Source organism: Galeopterus variegatus, unplaced genomic scaffold, assembly GCF_000696425.1.
Source record: "Galeopterus variegatus unplaced genomic scaffold, G_variegatus-3.0.2 Scaffold348, whole genome shotgun sequence".
Lineage (NCBI taxonomy): Eukaryota > Metazoa > Chordata > Mammalia > Dermoptera > Cynocephalidae > Galeopterus > Galeopterus variegatus.
Genome location: NW_007726459.1, coordinates 455,231 through 477,478, shown reverse-complemented (window position 1 = coordinate 477,478; position 22,248 = coordinate 455,231). Strand labels below are relative to the sequence as shown.

The 22,248-nt window shown below is 37.4% G+C and overlaps 1 protein-coding gene across 1 annotated transcript in view; it reads right to left on the bottom strand.

The window, feature by feature from the left end:
- ADAM9 (ADAM metallopeptidase domain 9) overlaps positions 1–22,248 on the bottom strand; it is a 129,774-nt gene that overhangs the window by 81,430 nt on the left and 26,096 nt on the right. The window contains exons 8-11 of the mRNA XM_008567818.1: positions 21,110–21,181; positions 19,634–19,803; positions 17,159–17,240; positions 16,310–16,443 (exon numbers count right to left, since the gene is read on the bottom strand). Of these exons, the coding sequence (XP_008566040.1) occupies positions 16,310–16,443; positions 17,159–17,240; positions 19,634–19,803; positions 21,110–21,181 (458 nt within the window). The remainder of the gene's footprint in view (positions 1–16,309; positions 16,444–17,158; positions 17,241–19,633; positions 19,804–21,109; positions 21,182–22,248) is intronic.

The window sequence follows — 22,248 nt, the reverse complement described above, 5'->3', positions numbered from 1 at the left end:
GACAATGCTCAAACCAAAAAAGATGGGAACAACAAAAATGAATGTACTGCTGCTATACACACCAGGATGGACAAACGTCACAAACACAATATTAACCAAAAGAAGCTACACACAAGAGGAAACACACTGTGTAATTCTGTTTATTCTATTTAATCTGTTTTATGATTAGACTTCAAAATGGGCAAAAACCAAAGTGATTAGTAATCAAATTTAGGTGCCAAAACTATAAAGTAAGAAAATGACTACCACAGGACATTGGCACCGCATCTACAATGAGCTTCCTCTGCTTCAGGACAGACTTGATGCAGCCCCACTTTGGCTTCAGGACAACTTGAAACCATGTCCATGGGAGAAAACAGCTCCCGTCTGGGGCTCTGAAGGCTGAAGAGGGGGCTTTGCCACTGCTTCTACAAGAGCCCAACAGATTCTGGTGCTACTCTCCAGGAAGAAAAGGGGCTTTTGCTTTCAGAAGGACCCAGTGCCCAATGGAGGTAATGCTGCAGCTTTGGGAACAACTTGATGCCATGTCAACAATGTCATGACATTACATATAGAAAATACTAAAGACTCCACCAAAAATTGTTAGAACTAATAAACATATTCAGTCAAGCTATAGAATACAAAATCACCTCACAAAAATTAGCAGCATCAAGGAGTGCAGGGATATTAGGAACTGATGCGCTACTGGTCCACCACAGCCACCGCCACCACAACAGCAGCCTGCCACAACAGGAGCAGCCCACTGCCACAGCAGCATCCATGGCCACCATGCAGGCAGCTCACTGACCAATCAACTGCACTGACACAAAGAGTATCACCAGCGGAGCCTGGGGAAAGAGATGAGCAAGTGCAGACCTGCAACCCGGTGGCCCAACCCACAGATGGAATTACACTGCCCCCCACGGTAGAGCACCTGGTGGTGGGAGGTACATGGCAGCCCACACAAATACTTTGATCCAGAGAGAGACACACACAGAACCCCTGGAGACTGCAGAAACCCAGGATAGCCAAAGTTCTCTTTGGAAGGTCTTTCTTAAGGAAGAAAATTTGCAGTGCACCTACCAGGGTCATGGCATGCCAACAAGCCCACCCAGGGTCACCCAACCCAGCCAAAGAATGAGAGGACACCCAGGCACTTCTCTCAAGAACTCAAGACCTCATCCACATCCTTGACAACCCAACAATGTCACAAACCTCAGCAAGGAATCACTAAGGCACTCACATGCTACTCCAACACCAAATGCGGCTGAAAGTACCTGGAGGACATAGAGACTATACTACTGCATCTACCTGGAACCAATACTAAAACATCCTACTCAACAGTCAATATAAAACACACCTACAGGAAGAAGTCTCTCTCCTCAAAGCCCACTCCAGAGTAACAGAAAAAGAAACTGCTCTCCCAGATGATGAGACATCATCATAGAGAAACTACAAAAAAAAAAAAAAAAAAAACCCACCAAAGGATAAAGTAATTCTAAAGTACCAGACCCCATAGAGCAGGAAACCCTTGAAATGACTGAAAATTCTGAGCAACAATCTTAAGGAAACTCAATCTACATCTAGTAGATAAATAACATGTTGGCTCCCCAAATTTTTGCAGGGGAAACACTGTACCAGAATCTCTCAGTAATAGGAACATTATAGTAAGGCCATGTTAGATCACCCTGGAGCTTCATAATATTAACTGCTTCCTAAAAACATATCTGTATGTATATGCTGATAAAAACTATCACATTTAGCAATAGTTTATATTTGTAGTGGATTGAGTTATGTCCCCCCAAAATTCCCTGAAGCTTGAATTGTGTTCCCCAAACTTTATGTATTAGAAACTTAGCCCCCACTGTGACTCTTAAGAGGGTGGGAAATCCTCTTAAGGTAATTGAAAGGTGGAGCCTTGAAGAGGTGATTAGACTGTAGGACCATGAGGTAGTGAATGGATTAAAAATGGTGGTCAGGGGTGTGGTTCTGAGGGCTTTAAAGGAAGAGAGAGGAGACTCTATCTTTCTCTCTCTGCTCTCTCTGCTTCCACCATCTTGCAATGTGAGACCCCTGGGTCACTGTTGCCACTACTGAGACCCTCACCAGCTGTATTCCCTGAACTTTGGACTGCATGACCCTCCAGTTCTCTCTACCTGTCAGGATGACTTACAAGCAATGTGTTCCAAATGGCCTACTTACAAGATGGATGCGACCTGGACCTCTAAGTCACTGCTTAGAAGGAACCTACCCTGGAGAGCTGACAGACTTGCAGTGGACTTTTTGAGAATAAGAAATAAACTGTTAAGTGTTAATAATAATAATAATTATTATTATTATTATTAATTGATTAATATGTCAATTATAAAGTTATATCACCAAGATGGCAGACCACTAAGCCCCCGATTCTCTCCAACCCCCACTCCCAGCCCCAGAAGGACACACTGATTCAACACCAACACACAGATCAACCCCCTTTGTGAGAAATCCAGAAACTAGCTAAGAGGTTCCTGAGACTCCAGATGAATATAAAACAGCAATATCACCAAAACTGGTAGAAAAACCAGAGACACTCTCTCACAAAAATCCTCACCCCCAGAACAGGGCCATACAATCAGGAGAGAACCCCCAGCTCCCAGGTTGTCCCCAAGGAGCAAAAGAATTGAACTGCACACCTAATATCCCAACTTGTCTAGGTAGTACCTGAAGGACTGGCTTCTATCTTACCTGTCTCAGAGACTTGGCAGCACCCATCATACATTATTCTCCTGGGAGTTACAGAGGACAAAGAAGTAATTTGAACTAGGAAGTGGGCACTTGCTACAGTTCCTCTCCCTGACTCAATGCAGAGTGAGGAGATGTAATTCCCAGCTCCTGGCTTCTCCCTGAGAAGGGAAAGACATGGACCACAATACCAAGAGTACCAACTTCTCCAGGAACTACATAAGGGACTGGTGCTATAGTTTGGATGTGGTTTGTCCCCACCAAAATGCATGTGGAAATTTGGTCCCCAATGTAACAGTATTGAGAGGTGGGGCCTAGTGGGATGTGTGTGAGTCATGGAGGCAGATCTGTCATGAACAGATTAATGCTCTTCCATGGGGTGAATGAATTTCACTCTCATGGGAACAGATTAGCTCCTGTGAGAGCAGGTTGTTATAAAGGGTCTGACTTCCTCGGTTTCTCCCTCTTTCTTGATTCCTCACTCGCCATGTGATCTCTTTGTACATGCCTGCTCCATTTCCATTTTCTGCCATGAATGGAAGCAGCCTAAGGCCTTTGCCAAATGCAGCTGCCCAATCCTGAACTCTCCAGCCAACAGAATTGTGAGCCAAATAAATTTCTTTTCTTTATAAAATGCTCAGTCTCAGGTATTCTATTATAGCAACAAAAATGGACTAAGACAGGGCCAGCCCATGGCTCACTCGGGAGAGTATGGTGCTGATAACACCAAGGCCATGGGTTCGGTTCCCTATATAGGGATGGTTGGTTCACTCACTGGCTGAGTGTGGTGCTGACAACACCAAGCCAAGGGTTAATATCCCCTTACCAGTCATCTTTTAAAAAAAAAAAGAAAAAATGTACTAAGACAATTGGCTTTGGTGCATCAGGGATCTGATGGGACCTGGAATACCTAAGATGCCTTAGGGCTGCTAAGAAAAAGACAGTTTGAACTAGCACAGAGATTTGAGAAGCCCATAACAGAACAAGCCAGGTTGACTGGTTAAGTTCTCCAGTATAAGGTGAATCCAGGAATACTGGAAGAAGAGGAGTTTTTTCCTAATGCACAGACACCAACAGAAAGAGTTAAAAAAAAAAAAAAAAAATGAAGAAACAGAAAAACACAATCCAAGCAAATGAACAAGGTAAAACTCCAGAAAGTAACTCTAATGAAATGAGATATATTATCTGACAAAGAATTTTAAATGACCATTACAACAATGATCAATGAGCTCAGGAAAGCACTGCACAAAGGGAGAATTGTGACAAAGAGGAATAAAATTTTTAAAAGAACCAAACAGAAATCTTGGAGACAAAGAATAGGATAACTAAACTGAAAAATTCAAGAGGGGTTCAACCGCACACGAGATAAAGAAGAAGAAAGAATCAGCTAACTGAGAGAGCTATTGGAAATTATCCAGTCAGAAGAGCAAGAAAAAAAAAATGAAAAAGACTAAAGGCAGTTTAATATGGGACACCATCAAACAGACCATTACACACATTATGAGAGTCCCATGAGGAGAAGAGACAGAGAACATAACAGAAAATTTATTCAAATAAATAATGGCTGAAAATTTCCTAAACCTGGGAAAGGAAATGGTCATCCAGATCCAAGAAACTCAACAGACCCTAACAAGATGAACCTAGAGAAATCTACACTAACACATAAAGTCAAATAGTCAAAGGTCAAAGACAAAGAGAATTTTGAAAGTAGCAAGAAAAAAAGCAACTCATCATGGACAAGGGACCAACAAGGGACCTCATGTAAGACTATGAGCAGATATTTCAGCAGAAATCTTGCAGGCTAGAGGGAGTAGGATGATATATTCAAAGTAGCAAAGGGAATAAAATGCCAATGCAGAAGACTATACGTGGCAAAACTGTCTTTCAAATGTAAAAGAGAGATGAAAACTTGCCCAGAAAAACACAAGAAGAAAAAGTTCATCACAACTAGACCTCACTTACAAGAAATGCTAAAGGAAGTTTTTCAACTTGAAACAAAAGAACACAGAACAGCAACATGATAGTGCAAAAAAGTACAAAATTCATTAGTAAGGATAAATATATAGACAAATATAGAATAATTGAATTACTATTAATGGTAGTGAGTAAATCACTATTAATTCTAGTATAAAAGTTAAAAGTATAAAATATAACTATAGCTACAAATATGTTGAAAGATACACAGTATAAATAGGTGAAAACTGTGACAACAATAACACAAAGTGTGTTGGAAGGGAGAAGTTAAAGTGTTGAATATGTGGATTTTTGTATGCTATTAATTATTATCAGTTTAAAATACACTGTTAAAACTACAAGATACTTTATGTAAACTCTAAGATACCTACAAAAAAATCTACAGAAGTTATACAAAAGAAAAAGAAAGAGTAACGAAAGAATATCAACACAAAAAAATCAACAAAACACAAAGGAAGACAGTAAGAGAGGAAAAGACAAAGAGCTACGAGACAAACAACAGTAAATCTTTACATATCAATAATTACTATAAATGTATTAAACTTTCCAAGAAACCACACACCATGACTACATAGATTAAAACAAAAAAAGATCCAACTACATGCTGTCTACAAGAGTTTCACTACAGATCTAAGAACACATAGGCTAAAAGTGAAAGTGTGAAAAAGACATTCCATGTAAATTGTAACCAATAGAGAGCAGGGCTATATTTATATCAGACAAAATAGACCATAAGTCAAAAATTGTCACAAGAAAAAAACAGAGACATTACAAAATGATAAAAGGGTCAATTTGCCAGGAAGATATAACAATTACAAACATACATTCGCCCAACATCACAGAACCTAGATATATAAAGCAAACAATGACAGAGTTGAAGGGAGAAATAAACAGCAATACAACAATAGTATGTGACTTCAATATCCCACTCTAAATAATGGATAGAAAAACCAGTCAATAAAGAAACACCAGACTTGAACAACACCATAAGCCAAATGGACCTATACAGAACACTCCACTTGAAAGCAACAGAATATGCATTCTTAAACACACACAGGACTTTCTCCAGGACAGATCACATGTTAGGCCACAAAACGAGACATAACAAATCTAAGAAGACTGAAATCATACCAAGTATCTTCTCTGACCACAAAAGAATGACACTAGAATTCAATAGTAGAGAAAACTAGAAAATTTACAAATACATAGAAATTAAACAACACACTTCTGAACCAATGGGTCAGAGAAGAAATTAAGAAATATCTTGAGACAAATGAAAATGGAAACACAAAATACCAAAACTTATGGAAAGCAGCAAAAGCAGTACTAAAAAAGAAATTTATAGCATTCAGTGCATATATGAGAAAATGAAGATCTAAAACCAATAAATAAGCTTCTACTTTAGGAAATTAGAAAAAGCAGAGCAAATTAAACCCAAAGTAGGAAGAAGAAAAGAAATAATAAGAATTAGAGCAGAAATCAATAAAACCAAAAACAGGAAAAAAATCAATAAAACCAAAAGCTGGTTCTTTGAAAAGATCAATAAAATTGATAAGACTCTAGCCAGGCTAACTGAGAAAAAAAGAGAGCGGATACACATTACTTATATGAGAAGTGAAAGAGGAAACGTCACCACGGATCCCATAAACATTAAAAGGATAATCAAGGAATACTATGAACAACTCTACGCACACAAATTTGAAAACTTAGATAAAACAGACCAATTCCCAGAAAGGCATAATCTGCCAAAACTCATACAAGAAGAAACAATCTAAATGGGCCTCTATCAAAATCTATTAAATAAACTGAATCAACACTTAATAACTTTCCAAAACAGAAAGTCCCAGGCCCAAATGGGACATGGTGAACTCTACCAACATTTAAAAAAGGAAATTATACCAATTCTCTACAATCTCTTCTAGAAAATAGAAGCAGAGGGAATACTTCCTAATTCTGTAAGACCAGCATTATGCTAACACCGAAACCAGACAAAGACATTACAAGAAAAGAAAATTACAGACCAATATCTCTTGTGAACATTGATGTGAAAATCCTCAAGAAAATATTAACAAACCAAATCCAACAATGTATAAAAAGAATTATATGCCATAACTAAGTGGGATTTATCCCAGGTATGCAAGGCTTGTTCAATAATAAAAAATCACTTACTGTAATCCATTATGTCAACAGACTAGAAAATAAAAATCACATGATTATATCAATAGATGTAGAAAAAGTATTTGACAAAATTCAACACCCATTCCTGATTAAAAAAAAAAAAATCTTAATAAACATGGAATAGAGGGGAAGGAACTTCCTCAACTTATATCTACAAAAAATCTCCAGCTAACATCATATTTAATTGTGAGAAACTCAAAGCTTTCCTACTAAATCAGAAATAAGGCAAAGATGTCCCCTCTAACCACTGCTTTTCAACATCATACCAGAAGTCTTAGCTAATGTAATAAGAAAATGTACACTTATTGAAAAGGAAGAAATAAAACTTTTTGTTCATAGATGATATGTAGAAAACCCAAAAGAATTAAAAAAAAAAAAAAACTCCTTGAATTAATAAGCTATTACAGCAAGGTTAATATACAAAGGTCAATTGCTTTCCTATATACCAACAATGAACAAGAATTTGAAATTAAAAACACAATATCATTTACATTAGCACCCCCAAAATTAAATACTTAGGTATAAATCTAACAAAACATGTACAAGATCTATACGAGTAAACTACAAAACTCTGACAAAAGAAATCAAAGAAAAACAAAATAAATAGAGATTCCATGTTCATGAACAGGCAGACTCAATACTGTCAAGATGTCAGTTCATGCCAACTTGATCTATATACTGAATGCAATCCCAAACAAATTACAGAAAATTATTTTGTAGATACTGACAAACTGTTTCTACAATTTACACGAAGAAGCAAAAGACAGAGAATAGCCAATATAATATTGAAGGAGAAGGACAAAGTCATGGGCTGACACCACCTAACTTCAAGATTTACTATAAAGCTACAGTAATTAAGACAGTGTGGTATTGGCAAAAGAATAAACAAACATCAATAAAACAAAACAGAGCCCAGAAAGAGACTGTTTTAGTCCGTTTTGTGTTGCTATAACAGAAAATACCTGAGACTGGGTAATTTATAAAGAACAGAGGTTTATTTGGCTTATGATTCTGGGACAGCTGCATCTGGCACGGGCCTCAGGCTGCTTCTACTCATGGCAGAAAGTGGCAGGGAGCCGGCGGGAAGAAGTAGATCACATGGTGAGAGGAAGCAAGAGAGAGAGAGGAGGTGCCAGGGTCCTCGTGGGAACTAATAGAGAGAGAGCTCACTCACTACCCCTCCTCCCCCAGGGAGAGCATTAATTCATTCATGAGGGATCCACCCCCATGACTCACTCAGTTTCCAACACTGCCACATTGGAGATCAAATTTCCGCATGAGTTCTGGAGGGGACAACACATCCAAACTCCATCAGAGACCTGCATAAAGACAGCCAGCTGATCTTTGGCAAAAGGTCAAATCAATATAATAGAGAAAAGACAGTCTTTTCACAAATGGTGCTGGAACGACTAGACATCCACACGCAAAAAAATGAATCTACACACAGATCTTACACTCTTCACAAAAATTAACTCAAAATGGATCACAGACCTAAATGTAAAATGCAAAACTACAACACTCCTGGATGATAACATATGAGAAAACCTAGATCACTTCGGATATGCAATGACTTTTTAGAAACAACACCAAAGGCAAGATCCATGAAAGAAAGAATTGATAGGGCCGGCCCGGTGGCGCACTGCTACAGTGCACCGCTTGGGAGCGCGGTGGCGCTCCCGCCGAGGGTTCGGATCCCACATACAGACCGGTTCCCGCTCACTGGCTGAGCGAGGTGCGGGAGCAACACCGAGGGTTGCGATCCCGTTGCCGGTCCCGGTCCAGTACGGGCGCGACACTGAGGGTTGTGATCCATTGCCAGACACGAAAAAAGACAAAAAGGAAAAAAAAAAAAAAGAAAGAAAGAATTGATAAACTTAACTTCATTAAAATTTAAAATGCTCTGTGAAAGACAAAATTAACAGATTGAGAAAAGACAAGCAACGGACTAGAAAAAATATTTGCAAAAGACATGTGATAGGGCCGGCCCGGTGGCACACTGCTACAGTGCGCCGCTTGAGAGCGTGGCGGCACTCCCGCCGAGGGTTCGGATCCCACATACAGACCAGTTCCCGCTCACTGGCTGAGCGAGGTGCGGGCGCAACGCCGAGGGTTGCGATCCCGTTGCCGGTCCGGTCAGGTACGGGAGCGACACTGAGGGTTGCGATCCATTGCTGGACATGAAAAAAGACAAAAAAAGGAAAATAAAAAAAAAAACGTGATAAAGGACTTTCTCTAAAATAATACAAAGCACTCTTAAAACTAAAAAATAAGAGAACCCAATTTAAAAATAGGCCAAACACATTAACAGATACCTCAAAGAAGATATACGTAAAAAATGGTCCAAAAACCTTAACAGACAACTCAAAAAAATTATACAGAAGGCAAATAATCACAAGAAAAGACATCATTTGCTATCAGGGAAATGCAAATTAAAACAAGACACCACTACACACCCATAAGAATGGCTGAAAACACCAAATGCTGGCAAGGAAATGGAGCACCAGAAATTATCATTCACTGCTGGTGGAAAGGCCAAATGGCACAGCCTCTTTAGAAGAAAGTTTGGCAGTTTCTTACAAAACTAAACACATTCTTACAATGTGATCTTGCAATGGCATTCCTTGGTATTTTACCTAAAGGAGTTGAAAACATGTCAACACAAAAACCTATGCACAAATGCTTACAACAACTCTTTTCGTAATTGTCAAAGCTGAGAAGCAACCAAGATGTCCTTCAGTATATGAATCAATAAATTAACTGGCACATCCAGACAATGAAATATTTACTCAGCATTAAAAAGAAATGAACTGTCAAGCCATGAATAGACATGGAGAAACCTTAAATATATATTACTAAGTGAAAGAAACCAATCTAAAAAGGCTACATACAGTATGATTCCAACTATATGATATTCTAGAAAAGGCAAAACTATGGAGACATTAAAAAGATCAGTGGTTGCCAGGGGCTGGAGGGATAGGGAGGGATGAACAGATAGAGCACAGAGGATTTTTAGGGTGATGAAAATATTCTGTACAATACCATAATGATGAGTCATCTGTCATTACACATTTCTCCAAACCCATAGAACGTATAACCCTAGGAGTGAACCTTAATATAAACTATGGACTTTGGGAGATTATGATGTGTCAGTGTAGGTTAACCAAACTCATTGTATGAGGCCAGGATCACCCCGATACCAAAGCCAGATGAGATATAACAAGAAAAGAAAATTATAGGCCAATATCTCAGATGAACATAGATGCAAAAATCCTCAACAAACTATGAGGGTACCTCAGAAAGTTCATGGAAAAACAGAATTAAAAGATAATGAGAATCTTTCCATGAACTTTTTGAAGTATCCTCATCTAGCAAACCAAATTCAATAGCACACTGAAAGGATCATACATCATGACCAAGTGGGATTTATCCCTGAGATGCAAGGATGGTTCAACATACAAAAATCAATGAGTGTGATACACTACTTTAACAGAAACAAGGATAAAAATCACATGATCATCTCAATAGATGCAAAAAGTTTTGAAAAATTTAACACTTTTCATGATAAAATCTCTCCACAAACTATAGAGAGAAATTACCTCAACATAATAAAGACCATATGTGAAAAGCCAACAGATACATCACACTCAACAGTGAAAAAATAAAAGCTTTTTCACTAATATCAGGCAAAAGATATGAATTCCCACTTTTGCCACTTCTAGTCAACATAGCACTGGAAGTCCCAGCCAGAGAAATCAGGTAAGAAAAAAAAATAAAAGGCATCCAAATTAAAAAAGAAATAGTCAAATTATCCCTGTTTGCAGATGACAGGACCACATATATAGAAAAACCTAAACTCCACCAAGAAAAAACTGTTGTAACTAATTAATAAATTCAGGGAAGTTGCAGGATAAAAAACCAATGGACAAAAATTAGTTGCATTTCTATACATTAACAACTACACAAAAAGGAAATTAAGAAAGCAAGGCCAGTTACAATAGCATCAAAAATAATAAAACACTTAGAAATAAACTTAACCAATGACACAAAAGATGTACACACTAAAAACTGCAAAATATTGCTAGAAGAAAATCAAAGATGATACAAATAAATGGAAAGACATCCCATGTTCAAGGACTGGAAGAATTAATATTGGCAAAATGTCCATATTAGCCAGAGTGATCAACAGATTCAACGTAATCCCTATCAAAATCCCAATGGCATTTCTAACAGAAATAAAAAAAACAATTCTAAAATTCATATGGGACCACAAAGGATCTTAAGGTGCCAAAACAATTGGGAGAAAGAAAAACAAAGCTGGAAGCATCACACGTCCTGGTTTTAAAATATATTACAAAGCTATAGTAATTAAAACAGTATGGTACTGGCATAAAAACAGACACATAAGCCAATGGAACAGAATAGAAAACCCAGAAGTAAATCCAGGCATATATGGTCAAGTGATCTTTGACAAGGGAGCCAACAATACACAATGAGGAAAAGGCACTCACTTCAACAAATAGTGCTAGGAAAACTGTACATCCACAAGCAAAAAAATGAAATTGAAACCTGTATTAGTCCATCTCTGTTGCCTATAAGGAAATAGCTGAAACTGAGTAATTTATGAAGAAATAAAATGTATTCCTTATAGTTTCTGAGGCTGAGAAGTCAGGGAACACATCTGGTGAGGTATTGGTGGGTGATGACTCTTCATAGCAATGTAGGGTGTCACATGGCAAATGGCTTGAGCAAGCTCTCCTTATAAATCCATCAGAACCACACCCCTTAAACCATAAACTTGTAACTCCACAAATGGCTTAATACATTCAGTAGGGCATGGTCCTCACAAACTAATCACTTCTTAAAGGCCCCACCCTTCAATTACCATAATAGGATTTCCCAGTCTAAACACTGTTACAGTGAGGAGTAATACATGAACCTTTGGGTGACACAATTCTACCCATAGCGAACCTTTATGTCACACCATACACAAAAATTAACTCAAAATGGATTAAAGACATAAACATAAGATCTGAAACTGTAAAACTTCTAGAAGAAAACATAGGATAAATGCTCCATGACATTGGTCTTGGCAATGATTTCACGGATGCGATACCACAGGCACAGGCAACGGCAACAAAGGCAAAACAAGCAGGGCTACGTAAAACCAAAAAGCGCCTTCACAGCAAACAATCAATACAGTAAAAAGGCAAGTGATGGAATAGGAGAAAATATTTGGAGATCATATATCTGATAATGGTTTAATATCCAAAATACATAAGAAACTCCTACAACTCAATAGCAAACAAAGTAATAACCCAATTAAAAATGGGCAAAGGACTTGAATAGACTTTTTTCCAAAGACTTATAAATGGCCATCAGGTATATGAAAGGGTGCTTAACATCATGGATCATCAGGAAAATGCAAAACCACAATGAGATATTACCTCACATTTGTGAGAAATACCATAAGCAAAAAAAACAAAAGAAAAGTGTGGCTGAGGAGGTGGAGAAACTGAAATCCTTAGGCATTGTAGGTGGGATTGTAAAATGGGAAAGGAACTAAGGAAAACAGTATGGATGTTCCACCAAAAATTAAACAGAGAACTACCATACAATCCTGCAATCCCACTTTTTGGTATATATCCAAAATAATTGAAATCAGGATCTTGAAGAGACATCTGCACCCCACGTTCATTGCAGCAGTACTCACAATATAGCCAAGATATAGAATCAACCCAAATGTCTACCTACAGATGAAAGGATTAAAAAAATGTTTTATATACATACAATAAAATACTATTCAGCCTTAAAAAGGAAATAAATACTACCATTTGCAACAAGATGGATGAACCTGAAGGTCATGTTATGTGAAACAAGCCAGACACAGAAGGACAAATACTGCATGATTACACTTACATGATGTGTCTAAAATAGTGAAACTCATGGAAGCAAAGAATAAAATTGGTTGTCAGGGGTTGGGGGAAGAGGGAAACAGAGAATTGCCGATAAACAGGTATAAATTCCAGTTATGCAAGATACTCATCACGTTCTTGAGATCTGCTGTACAACACTGTGCTTACAGACAGCAATACTGCATTGTACACCTGAAAATCTATTAAGAGGTAGATATCATGGTAAGTGATCTCACCACAATAAAAATGTTAATAAAAGTCAATTTTATTATTTCTGGGTTTTTTATATGAATCTACTGATATGTTTACTATGCATCTGAGTTAATATCATACTTTTCCAAAACATGGTAATACTCAGTAACTGACAGCATTCTTCAGGGGGCTGCTTTTTTTTTTAATAATTATTCTTTCAAATTGACTTTAAATTCATTTTGTCATGTTCCAAAATGAAAGTAATATAAAAACATCTGTAACTTGACTGAAATTGCATTAAATTTATAAATTAATTTGAAGATGGATATATTTCCAATATCTAGTCTTCTCATAAAACCACACAGCCTTTAACTCAAATTATCTATTATGACCTTCAGCAAACTTCTGTATCTTCTTTAAACAAGTCCTACATATCTCCTGTTAAGTTGATGCTGAGATATTTAGAATTTTGGGAAATAATAACAGGTTCCCCCCCCCCATTTTTCAAAATGGTTATAATTGATTTATTGGGACCCTACTTATTTCAAAACTATATTTCTAATACTACTTAATTAATTCCTTTGCTTTTCAAAACTAGATAATCATATAATCTGCAAATAACTGCCCCTTCTTTCAAATATTTGTTCCTAAACCTTTTCTTTATTCATCGCATCAGCTAGAACTTCCAAAACAAGATAAAGCATAGTACTGATAATGAGTATCATGTCTGCTGGACATTTTATGATTTCCCCTCCAAATCCTAAACCCAGTCTTCTCCTCTATGTTCTGTGCTTTGAAGATTGACCTATGTGGACTACATCCAACTAAATGTGACCGAAAAGAGGCACTGGCAGAGATAAGAAGCCGGTAGGAGAATAAGGTTGATTAATCCCCTGGACCCTTTCTCTCTTGGGTCCTCTCATGTTGGCAGTGCCCCTCTACCTTAACTCCCATAGGGTCAGTCTCTCCTACAGTTATGACTACTTCCTCCAAGATCCAGTAAGTTCCCTCCCCTTACATCTATACATCCCTAGGAAGTCCATACATTCAAGTTATCCCAAAAACACTTCTGTTTGATTCTTCTTGTGGGGAAAATAGTGTATCACCTTACATTTAAGATCATCTTACTTTCATGTTTAAGTTTCAATAGGCAGTGAGTTTTAAATATAATATTCATAATACCATTCTCTTCAAAATTTTTTTTTTTTTTTTTTTTTTAAGATGACCGGTAAGGGGATCTCAACCCTTGGCTTGGTGTTGTCAGCACCACGCTCAGCCAGTGAGCAAACCGGCCATCCTTATATAGGATCCAAACCCGTGGCCTTGGTGTTATCAGCACCGCACTCTACTGAGTGAGCCACGGGCCGGCCCATTTTTTTTTTTTTTTGTCCTTTTTGAAACCGGTCGCACCATGCTCAGCCAGTGAGCACTGTGAGCGCACCGGTCATCCCTATATAGGATCCGAACCCGCGGCGGGAGCGCTGCTGCACTCCCAGCGCCGCACTCTCCTGAGTGCGCCATGGGCTCGGCCCTTCTTCAAAATATTTTAATTATATCTTAGGTCTCCTTGACACAAGAGTTGCTTAGGAGAGTATTTTTAAACTACCAGCTCGTCTAGGGGTGTCTGTTGTCATCTAGTCTCCCCACACTGTGGCAGGAGAATGAAGCCTGCTCTGCCTCACTGCCTGCCATCCAGGCCTCCCAGTCTTCCAGATCCTGCTCCATGTTATTTCCCATAGCACTCTCCACCTTCTAGCATTCCATGTAATTGATTTACTTCATATGTTTATAGTTAGTCTTCCCCACTAAAATGTAAACTCCCTGAAGGGTAAGTCTTTATCTAATTCATTAAGGTATTCCAAATGCCTAAAGCAAAGTCTGGCACATAGTCAATACTCAATGAAAACTTGATGAGTGAATGAATAAAGCATGGGTTTCACTGCTTCTTATGCTATTTTAAGTTCCACTGTGGCATTGCTTCATGACACTGCGTCCTTGACTCTGAGTGCTTCTTTGTCCATTTTAAGCTCTTATCTTCTCATTGCTCTTTATTCATTTCTTATTTCCCTGAATTCATGTCTTCCTTAACTTCACTGTCAGCCAAATCAAATGCTAAATTTACCTTCCTATTCTACAGGAAATCTTTTACAAACATATGACTTTTCTTATGCATATAATATTTTTTTAATGAAGGATGGTGTCTCGTAAGCTCTATTTTAATTTTTCCATATCTATTTCTGAGCCTAGTATTTGCTCAAAAACAGTGTAAATTCTGTTTAAGTGCTTCCTTTTACACCAACACGTGCTTAAAATTGTACTCTCAGGTCTGCAGCTCAAGGGCTGGTTAGGGGAAGTTTTTATTACTCTGTCAGTGCTGGAGGAGCCTGAGGGAGGTAGGAAGGAGAGCCAGCGCTTGGGGCTGCAGATATTCCACAGTGTGCTGTTACAGATTACCATCTTTCATATCTAACTTTCTCTCAGGCTTAGCTTCTACTTCACATATTCACTGTGGCTATATTTAGTCCTCTGCTTGGGACTACTACCTATGAAATTAGGAAGGAACATTGTTATATTATGATGAATATGCATCAGAAAGAAGCCCAACCAACCCTTGAACTCTGGCATTATTTTTAAACTCTGGCAAAGGAAGAGGTTCAAAGATCAAATCACAGTCTCCGGTTCCAAACCTCCTGACTTCAAATCCTAGTCAAGAATTAGGATGTGTCCTCAGTTTCCTCATCCATAAATGGAGATAACAAAGTACCTACACCTCACTAGATTGCTGAACAATAAGTGAGTTGATATCTGTAAGTGCCTAGAATAAGGCCTATCTATAAAAAAAGCTTAATAAATGTTAACTGTTCTTTCTTCTCTCTGTCTTTCCTCCCACCTTTATCTCTATAAAACATGGTTTATTAATGGGAATATGTCAGGATTTCTTCTTCTAATATAGTAACAACACAGCACTTTTTCAAAAAGAAGTTTCGTGAGAAAATTTTCCTACAGTCCTTCAATTCAATCCAATCTGCACTGAATCTAGCAGAAATGCTTCCCTAATTTCTAATTCAGATGTAAACTCTCCATGTTCATATACTCTTTTGGTTTATCAATTGGTTTACAGAAGAGAGCAGTTATATATTTGTGCCTACATAAATGTTTCTTCCCTAAAGCTCTCTGGAATTACTTATTTAATGAAAAAACAGACTTCTAATTGATGTACCATGCAATTAATTTCAGAAAACCAGGAATAACTTTTTCTATTTTTTCAGCATAGGCATGAGTATCTGTCAGTTTAAGAAATAACCTACAATACCATATTAAGAATAATCAGAAGGAACTCAGTTACTCACGATGCTCCTGAGTTCATGATGCAGCTCTTTGCTTCACATAAACAATCTCTCCCATCATCATGATTCATGCCAAGATTATGACCCAATTCATGAGCAACGATGGACGCAAATGTCTCCACAGTGATTTGCCCAAACTGTCCAAACACAGGAAGGTATTAATTAGGTTTCTGAACAAAAAGAAAATGTTTTGTGTCTCATATTATTTTTTCACAAGAAATTTATTCACTGTATTGACAGTCTATATTATAAATCAAGCGTCCAACAGCAGTCTTTATACATTTCAGTCTAGTAAGCAACTGGTGTGACTCACATACTGATGATGGAGATGGATCCTTTAGGGAACAGATCAATTACTTTAGCACTAGTAGATTATTTATAGTTGTGTATGGGAAAACAAACGGACAATTCTAATTCAGTTCTCTCAAATGGAGCCTCTGTTTCCTTACACATAAAAAGTAAAAAGCTAATAAATGTATAACAAATATTAGAAAACATGATCCAGTCTCTAGGGAAGAACATTGCCACTTCTACTGTGTCCCTTGTAATAAGGACAAAGTATCATTTTAAGGACCAAGGGAGGAACTACAGAGTCAACAAATGCTTGCTAGTGTCCTAACATGGCAGCCGAAGTTGAACGTCAAGAACAACGTACCAGGGCCAGCCCGGTGGCGCACTGGAGAGTGCGCCGCTTGGGAGCGTGGCGGCGCTCCCGCCGAGGGTTCGGATCCCATGTGGAGACCGGTTCCCGCTCACTGGCTGAGTGCGGTGCGGGCGCAACACCGGGGGTTGCGATCCCGTTACCGCTCAGTAAAAAAGACAAAAAGGAAAAAAAAAAAAAGAACAACGTACCACGTTAATCCCACCTGCGTGGCTCCTCGAACACACCGTTCCCACGAACGCCATTCCTGCCGTCCCACCAAAACCTTTCTTTCTAAATGAAAAGATAAAAGTTATAAATGTACTTGGAGAAAAAGAAACACATTACTCCTATTTCTGTAGGTAATCTTAACTGGACTGAGAGAACCAACTGGGAGAAGAATGGCAAAAATAAATAACATTTTAAATTCAGAACATAGTTAATGCCTTACCTCTTTTTTATTAACAGAGAATGAGATTAACATTAAAAATGCTTTTTAAAAAATTTTTTCAAACATATTATGAAGAAACCTTCTAGATACCCAGCCAAGTTGTTTTTTTATAAACTTTCTAGATGAAACCTTGCCTAAAATGCATTACATTTATTTATTCAATAAATTTCAGTGAGAGACAGACAAGCTCAAGGACTATACTCACATAGGAGGCTGCCAGGCACTGAGCACAATGAACAGGGGAGGATCGCAACGGTCTCCACACTGTTCCTCAATCACACCCCACACACAGGTATCACAGGACCTATTCCCTCTTCCTGAAACTATCTTCCCCAATGTACACCCCTAAATCATTCCCTCAACTTCCTTCAGGTCTTTACTCAAAAGTCACCTCAGAGGGCCGTCCCGTGGCTCACTCGGGAGAATGTGGTACTGATAAGACGAAGGCCACAGGTTCGGATCCCATATACGGATGGCCGGTTGGCTCACTTGGGAGAGCATGGTGCTGACAACACCAAATCAAGGGTTAAGATCCCCTTACCACTCACCTTCTTTTTTTTTTTTTCTTTTTTTTAAAGATGACTGGTAGGGCCGACCCCGTGGCTCACTCAGTCATCTTTAAAAAAAAAAAAAAGTCACCTCAGTGAGGCTTTCCTCAGCCATGTTACCTCGTATTTCCTCCTCATTCCTCCAATACTGTTATGTCTACTTCCTTGTCTTATTTTTCCTCTTTATCACTTAACATTACTTAACATTCTATACATCTTATTTATCTCATTTATGGCCAATCTCTTCCACCAGAATATGGACTCCATGAGAGCAGGAATTTTTGTCTACTTTGTTTACTGTTATATTCCAGTGAATATACCCAATAAATATCTTTTAAATAAACAAATGAATCCTTCTGCAGGGCATCTGACCAGCCTGAAAAAGACAGAACTAGAGGTATTGACATAAGGGGGTTGCCAAGGAAACATTCCAGCCAGATCACCCTACAGTGAACACCACAGGTACAAGACCCATTCATGTACTCAAAGCTTCCAAAAGTCTTTTTAGGATACCATTCTTAACTACAAACAGCCAACCAAGAATCATCAAACAGCTGGGAAACGTCTCTATCAGGAGAGATGGAGACCTAACAAATGGGGGGGGAAGGTAGTTTGGTAAGCATAGTTTGGCAAGGAGTATGCTTGCCGCCTGCTCCTTTTGGTCTTTTGTGAACTAGACAGTATTCTCACTGGCACAAGGATACTTGCATGTGCAATTTTACTAAAAACTAATAAAAAGGTCTTGACCAAGACTTGTGATTATGAGGCCATAAAAGCCTATTTAGGCACTTTCAGTGATTTGCATTAAATCAACTCACATTAACAAGAGAAAACAAAGGGAAGAAAGAGAAAAAAAATTAAAAGGACCAGGACAAGAAACCCAATTGACAAATAAAAGGAATCCCAGAAGAAATGAAGAATAAAAAGAAAATAGACAATAAAATCATTTACAACATAATTTAAGAAAAATTCCTAAAACTGAAGTACACCTGCTTCCAGATTGAAATTACCCGCTAACACAGCATAATAAGGGATAAAAGACCTACACAAAAACATATCATCAGGAAAAATGCAGAAGCCTGGGAACCAAGAAAAGATTCTACAAGTTTCCAGTGATGGGGAAAAAATGCAAAGGATCAGGAATCATAACGGTTTCGGGCTTGTCAGTAGTAAGACTGGAAAAAGACAACAGGGCAATGCCTTCAAACTTGTGAAGGAAAACATTACATGCCTATAATTTTATATCCAGCTGAATAATCAAAAAGTTACAAAACAAACTAGAAAGCAGACCTCTGAAAGACTGAGTTACTTAGGCCCTAGGATAATCAGAGATCAAACTGAGATAATCTTTAAATTTTGTTCTGAGGCTGTGAAAACGCATTTTCAGACAAGAGGTCAAAATTTTTTCTTTCCATATACCCTTTCACAAAAAGCAACTAAAAAACATGATACACTAAGATAAGTAAACCCAAGAAAGAAGAAGGACACAGGATAAATGTGATGGGAAATCCAACACAGAAGACAGGTCTCATTATTATAATGTCACAACTTATCCTATGATATCAAAATAAGTTTGCCTCATTTAAATGAATGCACCCAAACCTTAAGAGAATTCTAATACAAAAAAATAAGCAAAAATTATTATTCAGACCATTTCATTAATAGTACTTTTTAAAAAAAACACTTACAGAACTAGCTGTGCACTGTCATGCCTACGACGTGTTATAAGAAACTTTTCCCGCCACTGCACAAAGTTCCCCAACACATCACCAGCACCTCCAATTATGCTGATCAAGTTTCCATTTGTCCAAATCTCCAGTCCAACTAGCACAATTCGAATATTTAACATAATATACATCTAGGAAGAAAAGAGAAATAAAAGTATATAAAATATATTAAAGAATATGAGAAAAATCTTTCAACTATGTGAAGTAACATAACTAGTTATATTAAAAACAGGACTCCCCACCTCCAAATAAAAAGAATTTAACACAATGAGACTCTAACCTCTCAAGAGTCAGCTTCCTCATCCATAAAAGATAGTAATAGAGATTCAAAATCCTGTTTATCTTATATTCTAAAATATGCAAACTCTGGAAATTAAAAGTTTTTGCTAAATTTTGTTCCAAAACTTGCCCTAAAGTAATGCAAGCCTGTTCATAGTCCATACTTACCCCACACAATATAAACATTCATACATTTCACTTCAGAAATATCAACGCATTTGATCACAAGGTACTACCCCACATCCAGTTGGAGGTGTTACGTAATGCACAGCGAAGAGTTTACCTTTCTAAACTCTTGTCTAAAATTCTAATCATAGGTACGCCAAAGGTTTCAGATAAAAGACTGTGAAACTGTTCATCTATTTCACAGAGATACTGTAAGGAGTAAACTGGTTACTAAATGCAGAGCACCTAGCTCAGTTTCTAGCACTTTCTAAGTACTCAGTAGAATTCTTCTATCATCATCAGTATCATCATTATTATTATGCTTGGTGTTCGTATCAGGGGAGCACCTTATAGATAAAATTATCTTATAAAAATATACATCTAATTCTTTAATATCTCCCACTGGATAAGCTACAAAATCTCAAACCAAATCACACAAACACACACAGAAATTAATATTTTATATCATAGTTTCAGGGTAAGAGGCAGTTTCATTCTCAATAAAAATTCAAAGATCTTTTCATAAATGCCAAAGTATCTTAGCCTCTCTAATCTGAAGATAAAATAGCTGCCAATATGAAATCTCTTATTCTTCTCAAAGCCTTTCAACATTTATACCTTCCTTTCAAAAATTTTTAAAAGTTGGGCTGGCCCGGTGGCGCACTGGAGAGTGCGCCGCTTGGGGGCACGGTGGCGCTCCCGCCGAGGGTTCGGATCCCATGTGGAGACCGGTTCCTGCTCACTGGCTGAGCGCGGTGCGGGTGCAACGCTGAGGGCTGCGATCCCGTTACCGGTCAGTAAAAAAGAGACAAAAGGAAAAAAAAAAATTTTTTTTAAGTTATATAACAAACTAGAAAGCAGATCTCTGAAAGACTGAATCATTTAGGCCCTATCATAATCAGAGCTCAAAATGAGACAATTCTTAAATTCTGTTGTGAGACTGTGAAAGGATAGGACAGAATTATCTTAGCTCATAAAAAAAATACAACTTACACTATCCAAGTAGTTTGCTAAACGAATCATCTCTTCTCTCACAGCAGTCTGATTTCTTCCCATCATGTCATACTGGAAAAGCAAAGAAGGAAAATCATTATCACCAAAGTAGTTTAAGAATAAAAATGTCTAGTCTGTTACAGTGAAGATTCAAATATTTCCTCTAAACTAAAAATTGAGCCATTTAGACATTTATCAACATTTCAAATTAATAAATCTAACAGATACATTCTAGTACTAAATAGAAATGAAAGAAAAAAAACAGGCACAAGTGTGAAATAATTAATGAAAAAGCACTGAAGTCTTCATTTTCTCCAAAAAAGTATAACTTTTTCTTAAAATTCTTTTTATTCATGCAAAAATATTTTCAAGCAATTCACAAAGATAGAGTTTAAAACAATCAAAATGCATAGATAAAGGAATAAAAGACAGTATAAAGGGTTTCCTGACCCTTCCACCTCTTAGGCTAATGACATTACCAATAAACCAATTCTAAATCCTAGGCTAAATTAATACTGAGAGATTAACCAGTGATCACTAATTGAAAAATTATACATAGACAGATATACAGACATATCTGTAAGTTGAACAATAGCAAGCCAAATAATTTATATGATTCTTTTGAGAACTGGCTAAATGCAAATATCCATTTTATCATTATTTTATAAAACCAACTTACTAACCAAAAGAAAAATTTTAAAATAATTAATTATTTCGCTCCATGATAAAGACATTAGTATCATAATATGTCAGATTCAATCATTTAGGCATCTTATCATGATTCTCCTAAACAAGCAAAAAATTTTTAATACATTCAACAGGGTTGATTGAAATGAAACCATTTTTTAGAGAGAAATTGGTAAAGGGTACAAAAAATGTTTACATTGTGTAATGATAAAATAAAAAACATAATAAAATAAATTTTTAAAAACTGAATCTATTTTTATTTTGAACTATTTTCTAATTGTATATAACAAATCTATTTGGAGAATGCAATAAATAATAAAATAAACATTTTAAATCTCCATTTTGGTGATATGTCCAAAACATTCTACAGAAACTTTTCACCCATTACTTGGGGCAGAGCGCACACTTGCTTGTATTCCCTATGCTTTTCCTTCTACCACTGGAGGGTAACA